At 37.5% G+C, this 21,746-nt stretch overlaps 1 protein-coding gene across 3 annotated transcripts in view; it reads left to right on the forward strand.

The window, feature by feature from the left end:
* The window catches only part of LOC117223764 (EGF like, fibronectin type III and laminin G domains protein pikachurin), a 393,877-nt gene that overhangs the window by 327,666 nt on the left and 44,465 nt on the right, over positions 1–21,746 (forward strand). For all 3 annotated transcript variants that reach the window (XM_076523267.1, XM_076523265.1, XM_076523266.1), the window contains 2 exons: positions 9,737–9,876; positions 19,936–20,159. In XM_076523267.1, the coding sequence (XP_076379382.1) occupies positions 9,737–9,876; positions 19,936–20,159 (364 nt within the window). The remainder of the gene's footprint in view (positions 1–9,736; positions 9,877–19,935; positions 20,160–21,746) is intronic.

Genomic DNA, 21,746 nt, shown 5'->3' on the forward strand with positions numbered 1-21,746 from the left:
CTTTCAAGTCAAACATCATCATTTACCCCGCCCACGCATTCCTCGATTCGATATACACATACGTTTATCTCCACAAATTATTTCATTCATTTCGTACGCTGGTTCAGCAATTCAGGGCTGATTCGTAAAAATCAGCATCATAATTTAATCCTTTCTCACATAATTTCAACATAATTTTAACATCATTTCTGGGTATCCCTGTAATCAAATCCGTTAATAAACATTCTTCTATTCTGCGGTCCTATTTCACAAATTATTTCATTCGTTTTCATACACCGGGTGTGTCTCTATAATTATCGTACAATTGAAAAAGTGATTCGAAGCTGACAAATAAAAATCAACGTCATACCATATCACGTTCTATAACCATAAACAATACGTAAATATTCTCTGGCTACGTACACATATTTTCAGAAATGATTTCACAGATTCCCATACACCGGGTGTCCCCATGTAATGGAGAAAGAAGCGACTGCTCGTCGAAAGAATTCTAAAAGTTCTCCCCGATTTCAAACACATCGCGCGAATAAAATTCAAATAAATTCTAATTTAACACGAACCAACGGCTCGAGGAATCTATTTAGCTGCCGTTTTTTTATCCGAAACGAAATTTCTCCAGCGTTCCATCAAAATTCTCCCCCGTTGGAAAAATTCAAAGTCTCTCGGTCGCCACCACTCGACGAGAATTCCTCGATGTTTTTCCCCGTTGGCGAACGTAACACCGAAAGACCGGATAAAATGCGTGGGATGCGTTAAATGGCTTTCTACAGTGAGACGCGCTTTCGTGCCGGATAATTAGTCGATGATCAAAGCCCGCAGTAGTGCCGGTGGGGTCGGCTAATCGCGCGCCGGCTCTGCATTAAGGATCAACGTTAATCATCAAGCGTTAATCAATTATCAGCTAGGCCGTTACCGTTCCCGGCGGTATCGCGACTGCTCCTCAACAAACAAATTGAATAGCCCTGTCATCGAGTGGAATTTTATATTAACCGGCCCTCTGGTAAATAAGCCCCGCCACGCGCGCCTACCCGTCATCGTCGAGTCCATTATCGGGACGGAGTAATTAACGTACGCGCGCTTGTTAACAGGAAAGTGACTGAGTACACATTCGAGTCCGTCGCATCCTATTTTGGAATCTTTGCTCGAATCTTTTTTCTCCTGTCCTTAACCTCCTACGGATCCAGCGATGTATCTCGTTTCGAGGTCATTCAGGGTATTGAAAACGACTTGGACTCTGATTTATTCTGAATGCAGAGTCTACGAGAATTTTGCAAGGATAGTCATTGTCGTGGCAAATTTTCTTGATAAAATAGGTAGCTATTTCGGAGACACAGGGCAAGAAGTAATCTGATTAATGATTAGAACTCGTTAGTTATATCGTGACTAATTTATATTAAATAGACAGAAAGTAATTTGATTAATTATTGATGTTCATAGCTCGTTAATTTTTGTAACTAATTTTTAATAGGTGGGAGAAAAGTAATTTGATTAGGTATTGTCGATGTTAACTCGTTCATTTTTGTAACTAATTTTTAATAAGCGGGCAAAAAGTAATCTGATTAAGTATTGTCGATCATTAATCAGTAATCTGATTAATGATTAGAACTCGTTAGTTATATCGTGACTAATTTATATTAAATAGACAGAAAGTAATTTGATTAATTATTGATGTTTATAGCTCGTTAATTTTTGTAACTAATTTTTAATAGGTGGGAGAAAAGTAATTTGATTAAGTATTGTCGATGTTAACTCGTTAATTTTTATAACTAACTTTTAATAAGTAGGCAAAAGGTAATCTGATTAATTATTGACGATCGTAACGCATTAGTTACTGTAACTAACTTATAATAATTTATCAGAATTATTTATAGTAACTAAACAAGTTATAATTATTATACTTCCTTTAAATCGAAATAAAGTTATACTCTCCTACTATCAATATTTAAACATGAAATCAAACATTGGCAAGCAATAAATATCTTTCTTTCATAGCTTTAAAAGAAATCATAATGCAAAAGGTTAATAGTGAATCGATACTTTAAGTACCGAATCGATACGTCCACTACTTTGTAAACAATATCTAACCCTTAACACTCGGAAGACTTTTCTGATAAATTTTGCAAAAATTGTGATTTTTCTACACAAAATCGATTTGGAACAAAAATTATTACACCGCTGTGAAATACGAATTAATAAATAAAGAATTTTGTGCTTTTATGCATGTATAATATTTTACACGATTACCATATGGTATGAAAAAGAGGTAATAATTGAAAAGAAATGCCACTTTGGCATGAATATACCATAGTTAAACATCAATTCTTCGGAAAGGTATTATTTAAAGAAGCTGATTTCACGTAAAAATTGTGTGTAACTCGTTGATAATGTGGTATGAAATACGAACGAAATTAGCAAGAATCGAGGATGACCGCGAAAGAAATTTTTAGTAAAAGAAAAAAACAACGGTTCTCAGTCGGACGTCCAATGAACGAAAACTTCAAGCTGTCCACAAAAATGACGTTAAACGACGCTATTCCACGAGAAAAGTTTGCCAGTGAAAATTTCGATAGCATTTCTACCATAACGAACGATTTAAAGAAGTCGATTCTTTATTCGCCAGCGTAAAGTCGATCGATCTGTATCAAACGAGCAATTTTTCCGATAACGCGGAAGGAAATTCGAACAAAGGTAGCCACTCATAAAGACGATCGCGAGAGAGATTTTCATTAACGGTCTACGGATCTTCATCGGATATCTGATTGGTAGGTACCGAACCGATGTTTCAATCATTTGACCAAGAATAATTTTCGCAGCTATTCGTCAACAGTCCGTTTAAGAAAATATTTCACTAATCGAAGCAGGAAAATACGAATACAATTAGTAGCAAATCGGATAACGAACGATTCGATGCTTTGTCTTTGCAAAAATAGTTTCGACATTGATTTTACGTTAAGAAGGTAGCTTTTTCATTATTCTGAATAAAAATTCGATCGTGAGCAAACTGGGATTCTTAATCAGATATCGAGCAATTCGATGCTTTAACGTCTTTGCAAAAATGATTTTAAGATCAATTCTTCAACAATGAATTCTTTTTAAAAACGTCTCCTTTTTACAACATTCGTGCAGCTTGATCGATATTCTGGAAAGAAATTCGATTGTCGATTATCTACACACACACAATCAAATATAATCAAAACTACGGTTCTTAGTTAAATATCTGCAAAATAATAATAATAATAACCTTATGTATTGACGGGATAAATAATTTGTTACAGTGAGAGAATGCGATAACTATGTATTACTCGCACAATGACGAATAAACTGCAAACACCTAAAACTAAAAAAATTCTTGTGTATGAAAAGATAAAAATTGATAAATCTTGCGTCTTCTCAGAAATAATTTTAGCGTCGATCCTCCGACAAAGAATTATTTAAAGGAGCTATTTTCTTCGTCGAAAGCAGAATGTCAGTCATTTTATATTAAAGAATTTCCTTTTCCAGTGTTATAAAACGAGATTCATACGAAGTGATAATGAATAATGGACAACCAAGAAGGAACTTTTCAGCGCTTGCAAAATAATTAATGTTATCGAACATACTTTGGCGATGCACTCTCGAGAACTGAAATTTTTTTGTCGTTCGCACAACGGGTCAAGGGACATCTAGCATCTCGTATCTAGCCGATACGATGTGAAAATAGAATACGTACTCTACTAAATTCGCGAGGGAGCAGTCGGAGCCTCGGATAGAGGAGCGGTTGAAAAGAAGTGATAAGTAGCTTTCGAAAGCGAACCATTTCGAGTACGCGAAGCTTACCTTGACTCATATTGATCGGGGACGTCTTAAGGACGGCCGAATTAAAGCGTTTCGCCCGACGCAACGGTGGCGACGCGACGCTGAACGACGGCTGCCGGAAAACTTTGTTTACCTGCCACACACACACGTGTATAAGTTAGAAATATATGTATAGTGGCTCGCGAAAGTGTTCGTACACCTTTTAAGATAACTTTTTCTAACTCGATAACTCAATAACTTTTTCCTGCAACATTTCAGAAAAGATCAAAGTTGAATTCTGCAACATTCCAGAATAAATCAAATTGAGTACTGCAACATTTCAGAATAAATCAAATTGAGTACTGCAACATTTCAGAATAAATCGAAATTGAATTCTGCAACATTTCAGAATAAATCAAATTGAGTACTCCGATATCTCAGAATAAATCGCAATTGAATTCTGCAACATTTCAGAATAAATCAAATTGAGTACTGCAACATTTCAGAATAAATCGAAATTGAATTCTGCAACATTTCAGAATAAATCGAAATTGAATTCTGCCACATTTCAGAATAAATCAAATTGAGTACTCCAATATCTCAGAATAAATCAAAAATGAATTCTGCAACATCTCAGAATAAATCGCAATTGAATTCTGCAACATTTCAGAATAAATCAAATTGAGTACTGCAACATTTCAGAATAAATCGAAATTGAATTCTGCAACATTTCAGAATAAATCAAAATTGAATTCTGCCACATTTCAGAATAAATCAAATTGAGTACTCCAATATCTCAGAATAAATCAAAAATGAATTCTGCAACATCTCAGAATAAATCGAAATTGAATTCTGCAACATCTCAGAATAAATCGAAATTGAATTCTGCAACATCTCAGAATAAATCGAAATTGAATTCTGCAACATTTCAGAATAAATCGAAATTGAATTCTGCAACATTTCAGAATAAATCAAAATGAAATTCTGCAACATTCGGAATAAATCGAAATTGAATTCTACATTTCACATCAAATTGGATACTATCTTCTTTATAGCTAATGCACAATGCACACTATCCGATACACTCAATATCTATTCCACACGCGTCGTTTCATTGCCGTTGAAATTCACTTCTATGTATGTATACAGCCCGTTCAAAGGGACGAACTAGTAACTACAAACGAATGCAAGACAATTATGTTGGGTACAGTGTACATTTTGGAGCTCAACGTTTAACAGTCAACAGCTGCAGACGTCAGCATCGATTATGCGATTATTACACAGTCGGTTTATTTACGCTTGCTGGATCGCCTAATTGAACAGAATATAGTGATACTGCTTTTGCACTTCAAATTAATTATTTTGTAGATCATATTCATTGCTTTGGAAAACAAATTATTTGTGAAATGACATTTAATTTTTTTACAAATAATTAAATACAAAGTAGTGAATTTCATTTGCAGAAACGTGAACAAGACCTGCAAAAGGGTTAATTTGATTCGCAGAAAGGTGAATGTAATCTACAAAATAATTAGTTTCCAGCGCAAAGAGTTGATTATTATTAGATTGCGAATTTTATGCGTTTATGGGGAAAAAGTGTGTATATGAAATGGAGAACGATAAATGTACCTGATAAATCGAACAATGCAATTAGATTATTTTCAAATTATTAAACATGTTAGGAATGAAAACAAATTTTTATTTAACTCGTGTCTGTTGCAATCACGGTAGCAAATATTTCTTTTGCATGAAACATCCGTGGTCTAGTCACGATTTACAAAAGAATTCATTTTAAGAGAGAAATCTTTAGTAACAGAGATTTGAAAATGTTTGAGAAATGCCCTTGTGCGTTGACCCTTACAATATTGTCAAAATCCAGATTACAACCCTGCTGGTTAAGTTATTAACTTTAATTTTCTCTGAATCGGGTAGTTTCGCAAGGAATCGGTCCCACGTCGTCGCGGACCAAATGCTATCGCGTCTTGAATATATACGAAACCGGATGCCGTCCTTTCTCGCCGGATGCTTCTCGTATCGCATCTCTTCCAGACACTCGTGAATTTTATTTCGTCGGAGAATATGTCGCCCATGCGACGCAGACGTGTCCAATATTTTCATCTTGCAGCGAGCGTTGACAGGATTTTTTGATGTACGTACGCATTCCACACTGTTGATTGCGAAGTTGTCCTGTGCAGCTCGAAACATTTCTTGCGGGATTATGCTATACGAGACGACGAAGAGATCCTTTGACGACACGAAGTCGTCGAAAGATACGTTGTTACGTCCACCATTGAATCTTGATCCCGAAAGGCGACCGTAACGTCGCAGTTATTTAATTAATTACGATTGTGTATTCGGAGAAAATTGTTGTTTTACAGTTTATATCGACTTTAGAAATGAGTTATCATCGTTGAAAACATTTCGAGCATTATCAATGCCATTATTATAATGTGAATCGTTTTATTTTTTTGTTTCACATATGCCAAAGAAACAGCAAATAAATACAATAAAATAAATAATATGCAACGAAAGGATTTTGTTTGCAGAAACCTTTATAACAATTTGCTTTGAGCAAAATTATCCCTCTCTCTGAATCACTTTCATACGCTAGACCTGAACACATTTAAAATGACATTATGGAAAATTATTTCGAATAACATGACATTTCATTTCGTAATTCTTCCCGCGTCTCCGATCGTTTTCGAATCAACGTTGTTTAAAATATTATTTCAAATAACGTGTTATCTCGTTTTATAATTATCTCCGCGGCAGTGATCACTTTTGAAATTGCATTACTTGAAATATTATTTCAGATCACATGCTATTTTATTCTAGAATTATTTGATATATCGTGACACTCTTCTCGACTATGTTAAATGATCGTTCGATAATCAGAAACATATTTCCAAAGAAATAGAATAACATCTTTTTGTTGTATTTTATTTTAAGGATCATATTTTTATGAAGCGAGAGAGAGATAATTTTGCTGAAAGTAAATTGTTATAAAGGTTCCGTTGCAAAATCTTTCCGTTGCATATTATTTTGGGAATCATTTCCTTTGTCACGCGTGAAATAAAAAACTAAAACGATTCACTATATAACGGCATTGATAATGTTCGAAATGTTTTCACGATGATAATTCATTTCTAAAGTTGGCATGTACTGCGAAACAACAATTGTCTGTCCAAATTGCGCGAGTCACAGGAATGAAATCAAAATTTCTCAGAATTCTCCTCTGCGTAGAGCTCTGATTTAATTTGCCACTGAAACTGAGTTGTTATTAACGTTGTCAGATTGAATCGACGACTTCCAAAATAAAAATCGAAACTAACGATCCCAATGGCAGCAGAGTTCGACGCGCTGAAAAAAAAGAGCGGCGGATTCGACGCGAAAGCGAAATTTGATAAAACGGTGTCGGGAAAATTCCTGGCGTGTTTCAAAATTATCGGAGCGTGGGAGCGTGGTAAATTAAATTTCACAAAGTAGACGGAACGTTCCCTCCAGAAAACCGTTCGCTGAATGTGCCGTGACCTCTGGCACGCTACCACGTGTCGTTTACTTTGAAATTTTCCTGGACTGGATCGGAACTATCCGAAATTCTCGTATCGCGGATCCGAAATCCTCCCCCGAAATTCCACGAAAAGGTCATCGTAATTTTACAGAAAACTTGTCTTCGCTTGTTCCATGCAATTGCCGCTAAATTATTCGGCCGAACTTTTTCTGTCCTATCGATCTGAAATTTGAAAAATTGCACAGACTTTATAGCAAAAAAGTTGCATGAGAAGCGGTCACACATCGTGAGCCACGGAGCGTTTCATCCATCACAGATTGAACAATCGATTTCCCAAAAGCCTCGAACACTGGAGAATGATCCGATTAGACGATGAACAAAGGAGGACGATGACTTCTTCTCCTTCCCCGAAAATTCACGATAAAACGCCGGGCGATCACTGTGAATAATGAAGCAGGGCTGCTAGCGAAAGCATTGTAATTTCGTAGACGCGCAAGTCGACCATTTTATTAGTTCATTATTTTTCCACTTAATTATTATGAAACGAGGTGACGCGGCAGACGAGAATCAGCAATAATTGAACCTACGTACGGTCGAACCGGTTTCAATTCCATCGATCACACTGACTGAACTTATTTCAGACCAAGTAGGCAGTAAGAAATTATGCAGTGATTTAATTTATTGCTTTTCTCGTTTTATTTGTACGGAAACTTCATAGAACGCAACGCAAGACACTGGAATGAGAATAAGTTTTTCGAAATTGGAACAAAGAACTTGAATGTTTTTGAGATATTAGGGAACTAGCTTACTAGACGATGTCTGAACAAATTTTTGCGAACAGAGCTATATGGATGGAATGATCACAAGCATAAAAAAGCGATGTTTCGATTGTGATATTTTTAAAAGCGATGTTTTAAAAGCGAATGTTCCAGAAACGATGTTCCGAATGCGTTGTTTAAAAAGTGATGTTTTGGATGTGATGATTCGAATGCGATGTTTTTAAAGTGATGTTTCGTCTGCGCTGTTTTAACCCTTTCGCTACTACGGGCCACTATAGTGGCCCTCCATAAGATGTCACTGAGGTACTACGGGCCACTATAGTGGCCTTTCGTATGATGCCACCGAGGTACTACGGGCCACTATAGTGGCCCTCCATAAGATGTCACTGAGGTACTACGGGCCACTATAGTGGCCTTTCGTATGATGCCACTGAGGTACTACGGACCACTATAGTGGCCCTCCATAAGATGCCACCGAGGTACTACGGGCCACTATAGTGGCCCTCCATAACATGCCACCGAGGTACTACGGGCCACTATAGTGGCCTTTCGTATGATGCCACTGAGGTACTACGGGCCACTATAGTGGCCTTTCATAAGATGCCACTGAGGTACTATGGGCCACTATAGTGGCCTTTCATAAGATGCATTATATTGCATAATGTTTTATTTCCTCTCATACTGTAAATTAAAGAGCGCATGCTAGGACGTTATAAATACCCTGGAATACCCTTTATTTATAAATACCCTTTGGAGAGAAATTTTTTCGTACGAAAACATTCAAGCAGCTTGGGTTCTCCGCCGCGGTACTCCCGCTGACGATCGGCGTCGCGTAGCGTGCAGTGATGTCGCGGCGCTCCGTTCAGCGGAAGTACCGCGGTGGAGAACCCGCCCGTAGCGAAAGTGTTAAAAGCGAGGTTTCGTAACAATTACAATGTTTGAAAATCATTATTTAGACATTGCATGGTTCCTCTGACATCCAAAAACAATTTAAATCGTTCGGTCCGATTGTAAGAAAGTTCTTTAACGTTAAAATGGATGCACTATTTGACGATTAAAAAACGACACGGACGCCTATGCAGCTTCTTTATCTCGCGGCAACAGCAAACAATTTTTATTTTACTTACGAATCCTCGGTGTAATAATTCGATTCCGGGGTTCGTTCGATCGGCGCATTTCCATTCCAAGTGCTGACCTTTCGAAAAGACTGGCGTAAACAACGGCGAAATTCAACGAGCACGGCAAGGAAACAAATTTATTCATTGTTTTGCGAGGACTTTAAATAAACCGGACCACATTCGCGCGAGGCCGAAGCGCCGCGTTGAACGGCACAACGCCATATTGAATCGAATGTTTCACGCATCCGGAGAACCGGCATTGCTATTCCGCGCGCGAGCACGACGATTTTACAGCATATTCGATTTCCGATACCTGGAAGAAGGAGGACAAAAGCCGCGGTATTTTTGTCAAATATTTACCCGTCGGTGTTCGGCCACCGGCATGGAAAGCTGAGGAAAAGGGATCGATGTCTCTCGGCTCGGTGAATTCCGCGCGATCGCGGCCGGTCGACCAGGTTCCGTTTTATCGGGGACGATTTTTGTGTGTCGCCTATCTTGCAGCTCGTGGTCGCTAGAAGAGAATCGATGCGATTGATTTATTATTGTCGTTGCAGAGGAATGCACCGCAGACAGGTGCAGCAAGGTTCCGTGTTCCCATGGAGGGAAATGTTTGACTACCGGCGGTGACACGGCCGTTTGCCTATGCCCCCTAGGGTACACCGGCGATCTCTGTGAAACCAGAGTGGATTTACAGGTAAACATCGATTTATTACTGATATTCATATATTAATTATTAAGTCAACCGGAAAGCCCCGTTCGCTTATGAATTAACAGGAAATAATACAGTTTCGATAGATTTATTTTAATATCAAACTTATTTAAATAATCAGATCAAAGTCTATTGTCCAAATTGAACGTATGGTATGCACAATTATTTTGAACAAAATATGCGGTACCATGTGCTGTTCAAATTCTTTTTTTATCCAAGTTTTTCCATAAAAAAACAGCGGATATTTTAGTTCAAGCTTCTGATATTTAAATGGACTTCGATGTAAGATCGCATTGAGACGAACCAAGAAATGTCATAATTGTCAACAGGGAAAGGACATCCGAGTGCAAAAGTTTTAAAAGTGATGTTTTGACTGTGATATTTGAAAATTGATGTTATCAAAGTAATGTTTCGAATGTGATATTTGAAAACTGATGTTTTCGAAAGTAATATTTCGAATGTGATATTTTAAAAGTACTGTTAGAAAGTAATATTTCGAACGTGATGTTTTTTTAAAGTGATGTCTCGAGTATGTTATTTTAAAAGTAACGTTTCGAATGTGATGTTTTTAAAGTAATGTTTCAAATGTGATGTACTTAAAGTGATATTTTTTAAAGTAATATGTTCCAAATGCGATGTTTTTAAAGCAACGTCTCGAACGATGTGATGTTTCAAAATCGAAATGATTTTACAGTGATATTTCGACTGTGATATCTTAAAAGGTATTGTTGTAAAAATATTTCGAATGTGATGTTTCCAAAGTGATATTTCAAATGCGACGTGCCATAATGTCAAAGTGACGTCCGAGAGCAAAAGGGTTGAACATCTCGTAATTTTATCGAAAATTTTATCCTCGAAAAATGAAACCGGGAATTATGTTTGGTCGGGGATCCCGGCGCGGGGATATTCCTCGGCTATTCCTTTGCATAAGCAACGCCAGCTTTATCACAGCGAGAAGAGCGAAACGAGATTGCGGGGGGGACTGTTCGTCATATCGGAGTGGCGAACACGATAAGTGAAGTTGGGGGATGTTTTCCGTGTGGCGCAAGAGTCGCGGGTAGATGCAGCACCCCGTGGGATCCTTGGAGCCGGTGGTCTTTCGCATAATACAGGGTCACTTTCCTGCGGAGACCCACGGGATCTGGTTATCACCAGGATGTCGCCTTTGCTCCCGCGAAAAGGAAAGGAGGGCAACGTCGGCAGCATCGACCAAGAATGCCCCGGGTCCTGGCCACACCTCATAAAACTTTTCTTTAGCGCCGCGGCCCCGAGCATGGATTCAATCATCCTCTCCCACGCCTTGATTTTTACTGTCCTCGTAAGATTAGGAACGCTCCAACTCGTTCTTTTCTCTCTGTCGCAAGTTTTTTAATAGTCCCTGCCCCTTTCGGCCGAACTTTCTCATACGCAATCGTAATTTTGTCGAGTGCTCTACCTGGCCGTGGTTCAACAGCTTGAATTATGCGATCTTCAAACTTCAGTGCTATCTCGAAGTCGTCCTTAATCCGGATAATATTCGAGGACGTGGACCGGAGTTGGGCAAAATTTTATTCGGCTGAAATAAAATTTTATTCGACGCTACCGAATAAACATAATCAGTCGAATAAAAATTGACGTAGATAGAAATTTATTCGAATAAGAATCTATTTCTTCTCCTTATTACTTCTTCGAATTATTCGAGTAAAAAGTTATTTGTGCTTCCCGCTTTGCCTCTCCTTATTCCTGCTTCTCCTCGTGCATGGTATATTTCGCATTGTTTCAATTTTCCATTGTTTCATTGTTTCATCATCATCAATACAGCAAATAATAAGAATAGTATAACAATAAATTCAATGCATATAAGTATAGCATTCGCGTGCTTAGCAGAAAAATATCGTCGAAACAAATTAGTATGCCGCCGTATTAATAATACGATTCGCGAAATAAATTCGCAGGATTAATCGAATAATGTCCGCCACGTTTACGGGTTCGGAAACTTTGCCTTCGATCCCTCTTGAAGCCGGGGGAGAGGCTAACAACGTGCAACGAGCTTTTGAAGTCTCCGGCCGATAAAGCTTTCAGAAAATTTTCGATTGGATTGTCGGCAGCGTCTATTATATAGAATTAGAGGGGAGGCGAGCGGGTACTCGGAGTTCGAGAACGAGTTTGAGTTTCAAGTGACACTTGTTAACTCTGGTCCTCTCCGCGGCTGTTTGTAGAAACTTCCGGTTCACCGAGATATACAGTTATCCGGTGTACAGGTTGGCAGATAAAAATCTCTGCAACCCGGCGGCGATGATCGATAGGTTTCCAGTGGCATTTTCAAAACAAAAAAAATTCTAGTCTCCGCGAGTTCTCGCAATTAAACTGCGGCGGTTAGACGGACTAACACGTTCACTGCTAAATAGTGGTCCCAAGAAATTTCATAAGTAGACTGCGGATTTTATGCACTCGTGGCATAAATGATTAAATATCATTTACGAAGATTTGGGAACACCCTCAAACAAACTGAGAACGTTGATGCATTAATTAGAAGTTATTGAAATGATTAAACAGAAACAAAATTTGCATAAAGATGCGCACTCTATTCATAAGTTCAGAGTAGTTTGCGAGGAAACTGGAAATAGAAAGTTCAAATTAATTCGAGTACAGTAAATTCTCCCTAATTGGCGCTCAGATTGTGCACAAAAATGGACAATTTTGGAAGAGGAGAGAGACTCGAGTAATCGTATCTCCACTTTTCAAATTGTCCATATTTGTGTGCAATCCGAGCGTCAATTAGGAAGAATTTACTATACTTCTTTAATTTTCTCGTATAATACAAGACAAAATATTAGTATAAAACACGAATAAAAAAAATTGTAAAGTCAAAACAATCTCAGTAAATGGAAAATGTGTTCAATTTTAAAGTGACGATTGAATAGTGTCTTCAGTTCTATTGTATTCTATGTTAGAAATTAATTAATAAATTGTTTACGATTCTCATACATTCTTGTCAAATATAAAATCACGTTGCCCGAAGTACTCGACTGTATGCAACATTATTTTCTGACCACAACAATTAGACTGTGGATCGTATTTCAATTATAGCAGAAACGAAAATGTGGAACACGAAATAATGAAAGTATTAAATGAGCATTGGAATGCTGCTGTATCATTAAAATTACTAAAAAAAAAAAAGAAGCAACCTTCTGTTGAGTCCATTAAAAAATTATTTCGTTTCACACAAAAATTTCATTTTATAATGATGTTAAAAAAACACTTTGATACAGTATTTTGCCATTAAAACACAGGATTTCTATGAGCATAAGGCTTCGAAGCCATCAGAAAAATGTCAAAAGGTGTTTCGCTGTTTTACTTTAATCATTCGATAAACTTCTTTCATTTTCTCGTGAAAGAACGAAACAACTTTCTGAACGACCGAATATTTAACTTATATCTTCCGTAACCGTTATGGAAAGTTCCGATTTAGCATGAAGATCGGCCGTTTAATAACGGGATTGCAGAAGTAAAAATATAGCTGTGGTCTATTTTACAATTCCATGAACATTTTCACGGGCTATGAATACGCGAATGATCGTCACTAAACGAAGCGATGAAATCGTGCGAAAATATTATTCGGCGGCTAGTAAATTTTCATGAAAGAATATCCGCGAACCGTTCCACCGTTTCAAAGGGTTCTCTTAATACGTCGAACACTCGGGGCATAATGAGAGTAGAAGAACCAGTTTCAAAGTCTATAGAAATTACGCTCGCGCCAGTGGATCTCGAAATCGAGGGGCTCGATTACTCTTCCGCCGCCATGTTGGAGCTTCGAAACGCTATACAGGGAGATGATCGAGTCGAATCGACGGAAACCCTTCACACGGTAGCTCCCGGGCGTGTTTATATCGAGTTAGGGGAGTGCATTTAGCTGATAACCAAGTACCGGTAATTTGTCAGATCAATTATTGAAAATATATACTTTTGTAGCACTTTGTGCGCTGAATGGAATTATACGGCAATGAATTTTCCACCTTGCATGTTTTTATTGAAAATAATTATCTTTTTGCGAAAAAATCATCGGATTGAAGAATCCGTACACAATTTTCGTGTACGCGAACCGCAGTAATAACTTCAATTTGAAAAACTTGCTGTCGATTAATGTTAAAATTAAAATGACTCGAACACAAATGACAAGTTTTCAAGCTGATATTTTTACTGCGGTTAGTGTACATGATATTGAAGGAAATTACGTATGGATCTTTCAATTCAATAATCTTTTCACACAGAGACAATATTATATTTTTAATAAATAATTGGAAGTTGAAAGATTAATTTCTACAGAATTCGATTCAGCGCGGAAAATGTTATAAAACCATGTACTTTTAAAATTTTGTCTGAAAATTTACCAGTACATACTTCGTTTTCAGCCAGATGCACTCTCTTAACGGGATTGCACCTTGATTTTTCACCGTTCCGGGTTCCTCGTTTCGCGCGCAATTTGAAAACGCGTCATCGGCCACGAAGACATAATGCCGATCAATTTGTCCTCTCATCCGCAGCCGACCACTCCACGTGTGCGTCGAAATATACGGCGGATTATGCGCGGATTTCGCGATGGTATCGATTATAACGACACCGGAAGCATTAAAGCTCGCGTAGACGCGCGCGCCACTGTATCCGATAAAATTCGTGTCCGCCTGTCGACCGATATTACTTCCGGTACACTTGCGGAGTAATTTCAATACCAGCCGGCGTACGACTAAAATTGATATTCCCAGTCCCTTTCCCACGGTTTTTCGCTCCTTTACCAACCACATCGCGTTCCTGCCCGGATACAGCCACTGCGCGATCCAACATTTAAATTTCCTCTTCGGCACTCGCGTTCTAATGTTCTTCCTTTATGCTCCACACTCTGCAGGATGCTTCCGAATTGTGTTATCGGTCCTCAGAGTTTCCCTGTGTTAGCCCCTTTCCGCATGCTGAACAATGTTCCTTGTACATTACTAATTGAAATTACTAATATTTCCTAAATTACTAATTAAAATGGCCGATATTTCTAAATCACTAATTTTTTGTAAATTACTCATTATTGCGAGTTACTAATTTATATTACCAATATATATAAATTGATAAAGTAATTTAATATAATTTAATTGATAAAATAATTAGTATATATATTATCAATTAAATTATATTAAATTACTTTATCAATTTATATATATTGGTAATATAAATTAGTAACTCGCAATAATTAGTAATTTACAAAAAATTTCAATTTAAATTATCAATATTTCTAAAAATTACTGATTTAAATTACTAATTCTTTCGAGTTACTAATTTAAATTATCAATTTTTTTAAATGAAAAATTTAAGTTACTAATTTTTGTATATGTGTATATATATTATTGTATATCTTGTATATATATTGTGTATATATATATATATATATATATATATATATAAAAATTTAAGTTACTAATTTTTGTATATGTGTATATGTTTTGTAACTTAAATTTTTCATTTAAAAAAATTGATAATTTAAATTAGTAACTCGAAATAATTAGTAATTTAAATCAGTAATTTAGAAATATTGATAATTTAAATTGATAAAGTAATTTAATAATTTAATAAAATATTAATTAATATCATTAATTGATATTATTAAAATTAATGGTCTAATACAATTCTGTAAAATTTCGAACCTCTACGTTGAAAAGCCTGAACTTCTCTCTTTTACTTTCTCAGTTACCGCTGGATAACCTCGTGCAAAACAAAAATTCTCTACCGCGAACGCAATAAATAGGAATGAAACGAAAATTTATTTCCATTCATGACAACTTTTAATAAATTAAAAACAATCTGACACAGCACACTGTTAATTTTATCTTTTGCATTCACCGTTTTCTATTCCACGTACCAACTTTTCTCATACATGCACAAAATCCGCATTCTAATTTTTAATTCTTAAATGTATTGTCACATGTACAAGTATAACACATACATATATTCACAAAAAAGAGGTAGGAATTAGTTGCTAATCGGTAAACCGTGGATCATTCTGCAACATTTCACAGAAGAATTTATGAGAATTAGAAACAAAAATTTGTTGCTTCTGTAATGAGTTCTACTACGTACGAAGGAAAGTGAACCGTTTATGGAACTTCTTTAAAATATTTCTTACGAATTTTACGATGGAAATCTGAAACGTGCGCGTTCCACGACAGAGTCGTCGAGTTTCTATACGATTAATGACAGCACAATTTCTCTGGCCGGAGCACGCCAAAGAAATCTTGCTTCGAAAGAAAATCATCGACGCACGCGTGTTCGCGGAGCATAAATATTCCAAACGCTGCGAAACATTTCCAATTTTTTCGAACGCGCGATAAAAATCAGAAACACTCCGCAATGCTAAAGTCCTCCGACCGGAAACGCCAAAAACTAAATAACAAGCAACGAACGACTTGCTGACACAAACCGAACAAATTATTCCGAAAAACGCGCGCACTCGCGCAACAAACATCGGAATCGCTTCTCTCAAGAGCACCTTTTCGAAACGAATTTTTCCGCCCGCTTGATAATGCTCTTTCTCCACCTTTATAAAACGAATCAGTTCGAAAACGCGCGTCGCACCCGCGACACGCTCGCGGAATTATATTCATCATTGCCGAACGGCACCGGTGGATTCCCGATTTATCCTGACGGGATACAATTTCATTTTTATCACTGGGCGACTGTGTTATACTTGTTCCCGTTCGTCTCACCAGGCGTTAGCGTTCCGCGCTCGCTCGACAGGATTTATGCGAGTGCCGTAATAGCACCGATCGCGGCGAACAAGCATGGCTTTAATTTAGTGGAGGTGTATCAGCACCGTGTCGGCCGGCCTCTTCCTGTTCGGTAACTACGTCATTTTCGGAAATTGACGCCGAAGAGATAGCCCGGGAAAATAAGGGCCGGCCGGGGGGGAATAATGTCGTCGCGACGGCCTCGTCGGCACCCGACGATTTTTCTCGTTCCGCCGGTGAGATATCGCCCGATTTATGGTGTTTCCTCGCGGACTCCGTGATCGACGAGCTCGATCCTACGCGCGGCACCGGATCTCTCCTCGAAATATTACACGGGAGAGTAACGATATTTATACAGCAGGTTCGAGCAATTGGCTCCGGCGACACCTCTCGTCGGAAATAAAGCCACCTGCACACCTGCACGATCGAGCGGCTCTTGTTTACCGTCCTCTAGATTCAGTCCAGTCTTATCCCCTTAATTCTAGCGTCAATTAATTCTAGGGTATCCTGCTGTAAATTGCGTTTTCGTTTAACTTACTTTGGGATCATCGTGCGAAGAAACGATACTGCTCGAAGAAGTCGTATAAAAATCGGCCAAATTCGCCTGACGATAACTCCGCGAAAGATCATCCCAGGATGATCAGCTTTCTCTCAAATTAAAGCTTCAAATCTCTACTTTAAAACACTCTTCCTCGATTTTAAGCTCGACGCACTCTTGTGCCACTGTAATCCTTTAAATGTGAGGCCACGTTTGCCATATTAAAAATTATCAAATTTAACGAGATTCGCGGACTTTGTAAAATTTTGTTCGGAGATGCCGTTTACAGTCGAATGAATTTCAATTCTTCCCCTTTCATTTAAAAAATGAGAAACGCGGCTGCGACTTTCTTTCGCGAAGTTACAACACTTTAAAGTAACCCTTGCATTTTTGTGGATGCAGTTCTCGGAATAGTATTTTTCATGTATTTTTTTCATCGGATATCGGCCATGCTCAAAGGGTGAGAACATCCCTTAAATGTGCTTCTTATCTCCACCTTTGAGATTAGTAAAGTCAGTTGAGTAAACTCGAGGAAATATAGTTCCTTTCGGATTTTTGTCTGCGGTGTCGGTTCCGTTTTACTTCGGTTCGTAACGTTTGCTTCATTTCATTCGGATTTCTATCTGCAATTTTAAACGTGTATGTAGACGCTAGAGATTGCACTAGTATACGCAATCTGCTCGTAATCGTACAGAATTTAATGACACTTTAAATACGTAGTATCTGTTTTTTCGAACAATTATCGAAATGTATTCTGTAATTTACAGCTTCGAAATGAGTAATTTACTGTTTCGAAATGAGTAATTTACGGTTTCTAAATTAGTAATTTAAAGTTCCCAAATTCGTAATTTACAATTTACAAATTAGTGACTTTGCAGTTTATAAATAAGCAATTTACATTCAGAAATTATTGCAGAAAGTTCTACGTCAATGTCTTGATATTTTAAATTGACTAACAATTAATATTTTAAATTAACTACATTTCACATTTTAGTATTTTATTGCTGAATATCAAAATGTATTTTACAAAGAGTTTTACAATGTTACCAGAATATGATGTTAGCCCGAACATTCAATATTCGTAAAACAATGACTCAAATCAAACTTTTCTGATACATGTACAATCTATTCATACACGTGCATCGATACATTCGCTGCTGCGCTCTTTTTTTGCGCACAGTAATGTTTAAATGAAAGAATGAACAATCGAAACATTTCATAAAAATATGGTTTCCACTTTTCAATGGCAACGCTGCTCCGGCAACTACAATTTCATTGTTAATAGACTATGTAAAGGCCATAGAAATTGTATCACTCTCAACGTATCAATATTTGGAATACTATTATCGAAGATATGTTATTCGGAAATCCGGTTCAATGTAGCGCCACCAAACTTTCTTCATAGTTACTAATATTTATGTCACTTGTTCCCATCATTCTCTGGTTGAATATCATTGTGATCATACCTGTTTTAATAATTGTATTTCATACTATTCGAATTAAACCGTCGCGTATACTATAATATTGTTCATTACATCCTACTGTCGTTCTGTCACTTTTGTTTAATTTTCGCTTTGGACCGCGGGTCAGTTGTGTTGTCGGAATATCATTGCGTTAAATTTCATCGAGATATTAAAATAATATGTCGGTAATGTGTACCAACGTTTAAAACATTGACACACTCATCCTTTTGCTTCTCGCATTGTGTTAGACTTGCGAGGACTTTGAATACAATTTAACAAAAATGCGAACAATTGATTTCGAACATCATCAATTGCAAGAATAATGAAAATTAAGCAGGTTAAGTAATATTTATCGTGAAAGTCTACACTACCAAGCTACTTCAATAAATAAAAATCACAAATAAAAATCAATCGAGTATTTTTACTTCTCATGTCTATCGCAAGCAATTTTCTTGTTGAGAAAAAGAAATTATTGCCTCATTCGAGTTTCCGTAAACTAATCTTTAAAAATGGAGATTTTTAGTCAGCTATATCAAGAACGCTAAAATCATCGTTGACAATCGCAAGACAAAAAAAATTGTTTTCAACGATTAGAACAAACAAGGGCCAAATAAAAATTACTTCTTTCTCTCTCTTTCTTTAACAATTTGAAACAATTTAAGATAATACATCCTCGTATCTTCAATTTAATGATCACAAGACATTCTTATCACTAATGCAAATTAAAAATTGACTGCAGTTATTACAAGCTCCAGGAACTGCATACACATTCATTTCTTTTCTTAATCATTTCAACGAGTTCAAATTGACGTGACTATGTTTTTCAATACTTTTCTCTTTACTGTCTCGAATTCAATCTGCCCATTTTCTGCTACGAAATCCATAAAACTCCCGGTCTACTGATCACAGTTGCAAAAAAACCATCCAATAAAAAAATTGCTGGAAAAACAATATTCTTTTCTTCTTTTGTGTTTCCAACTTAACCTACCAATACTTTATCTCCTCTTTGTTGTCTCCTCGAAATAACCTTGACATAATCTTAAATCCGCAGTCTAATGATCACAGTTGCAAAAAAAAAGACTATTCAACTAGAAAATTGCTGAAGAAAACAGAATGTCTTCAGCGCGAAAGTATTTAATCGTATCTCGAGCAGTCTGTCGCTATCGCTGCAAAGAGATGAGAAAATCACCGGTCGTTCACCAGGAACGTCGGTCACGGGCGTCTTTCGACGGGCGAACTTTCCGAAAATCTAGAGCACCATAAGATAACCATGCTCGATGGATTCTTTGGGTTACAGGTACCATCGTTCAACGGGTCCTCTTATCTTCGGTACCCGGGTTTGGCGGATACGTCGCTATCTTGGCTCGAATTGGCTGTCACATTGAAACCGACCGCACCAGACGGTGTTATACTTTACAACGGCCACCATAGCGACGCCACCGGCGACTTCATAGCGCTGTATCTATCCTCGGGACACGTGCAGTTCACCTTCGATCTGGGAACAGGTCCTGCCACGTTGAGGTGAGTCGAATCCGTTCTATTGTTTTCTCCGAAATAGTGTTAATGTCGCCCGGTTTGATCATTGTACTACAGGGTGCCCCAAAATCATGGTACTTCCAAGAGATTAGAGATTCCCGAGGTCATTCGAAGCAACTTCTTCCTTTACAAAAATTTTCTCCGAGGCATCGTTAACGAGTTATTAACGAAAAACACTGACCAATGAGAGGCGAGCTCGGCTGGCGCGAAGCGGCCGAGCCAACGAGCGCACGAATCCGGGTTCCTCGCTGATTGGCTTAGCCGCCCCGCGCCAGTAGAGCTCGCCACTTATTGATGAATGTTTTTTGTTAATAAATCATACACAAAGCCGCGGAGAACATTTTTGTACAGAAGAAAGTTACTTCAAATGACCTCAGGGACCCCTCATTTTCCGGAAGTACCGTAATTATGGAACACCTTGTATAACGTGTTGATAGATGAACGAGTACAGTAGAACTTCGATTATCCGAATTCGAAATTAATAGTTAATTTCTCTTTATTTTCGATAAGTAATTAATAGAATAGTATAAGATGATGGATCGAGGTTTGATCGAAGTTCTTCCATAGTTTCATCGTTTTTACTTGAAATAATCCAAAATCTAAATAATAAAGATTGAGGAAGATCCAGTTCGATCAATCGAAGTTCTACTACACCTGAATAATTTGAGAACACGGTAATTTATTTAATCAGTATGTTGTCAACCAGATTTTCTACAATAAAATAAAATTGAATAAAATAAAATGAAATAAAATAGAACAAAATAATCTGAAATAAAATAGGATATACTAAAATAAACTTAAATAAAATACAATAATTTATATAACGCGAATTTGCAATTATATCATTATTAAATTTTTATACTATTAATAATAATTAACCATTATGCACTGCTATATATTTGGTTTCCTAGCGCAGAGAATGTTTAGTGGTGTCCTAGAGTCGCCACTCGACTGTAAAGGGTTAATCTATAATAACTTTATAATTTATACTTCATCTTAAAATGTAAGTAAAAATTTTCGAAAATGCGGCTTACGCCACTGTTACTCTAACAAACTCAATAGATCTCGGTAAGAGTTATGCGAACAAAAAACTCAATTCATACGACGCTGATCAAGTGATATTTTCTGGTAAAGAACTTACAATCGGACGGTTGAACGAAAGATTTCCAGTAGCGTCCACCATTTTGTTCTCCGCGGGCGAGAACCACCCGCACAAAAGGGGTTGGGTGTACCCAGCCCTCTTCCTTTCAATTTCCTTGTTACTCCTTTCGAGCCGGAGCCTCTAATTGAGTCGTTTGCATGCCGGCCCTTGGCGAACGGATAAGGGACGTGAACGGATATTGTAATTTTATTGGGAACGCGCATACGGCAACTGGGGTGAAAAAGGGAAGTGGGTCGGTCAGACCATGCCAGCCTCGTTTGCGCTTGATTAGGCGAGGAAGTGTATTTTAATTTGTTGAAAGTTCAAGGGGGGTCGGCACGAGTTCCCACCGACACATTGCGGTCCGGGCTACGAGAAACCGAAATCACCCATTCGTCCCTGCTTTTTTTACGGAGGCGAGCCAACGTTTT

Source organism: Megalopta genalis, chromosome 6 (assembly GCF_051020955.1).
Source record: "Megalopta genalis isolate 19385.01 chromosome 6, iyMegGena1_principal, whole genome shotgun sequence".
Taxonomy (NCBI): domain Eukaryota; kingdom Metazoa; phylum Arthropoda; class Insecta; order Hymenoptera; family Halictidae; genus Megalopta; species Megalopta genalis.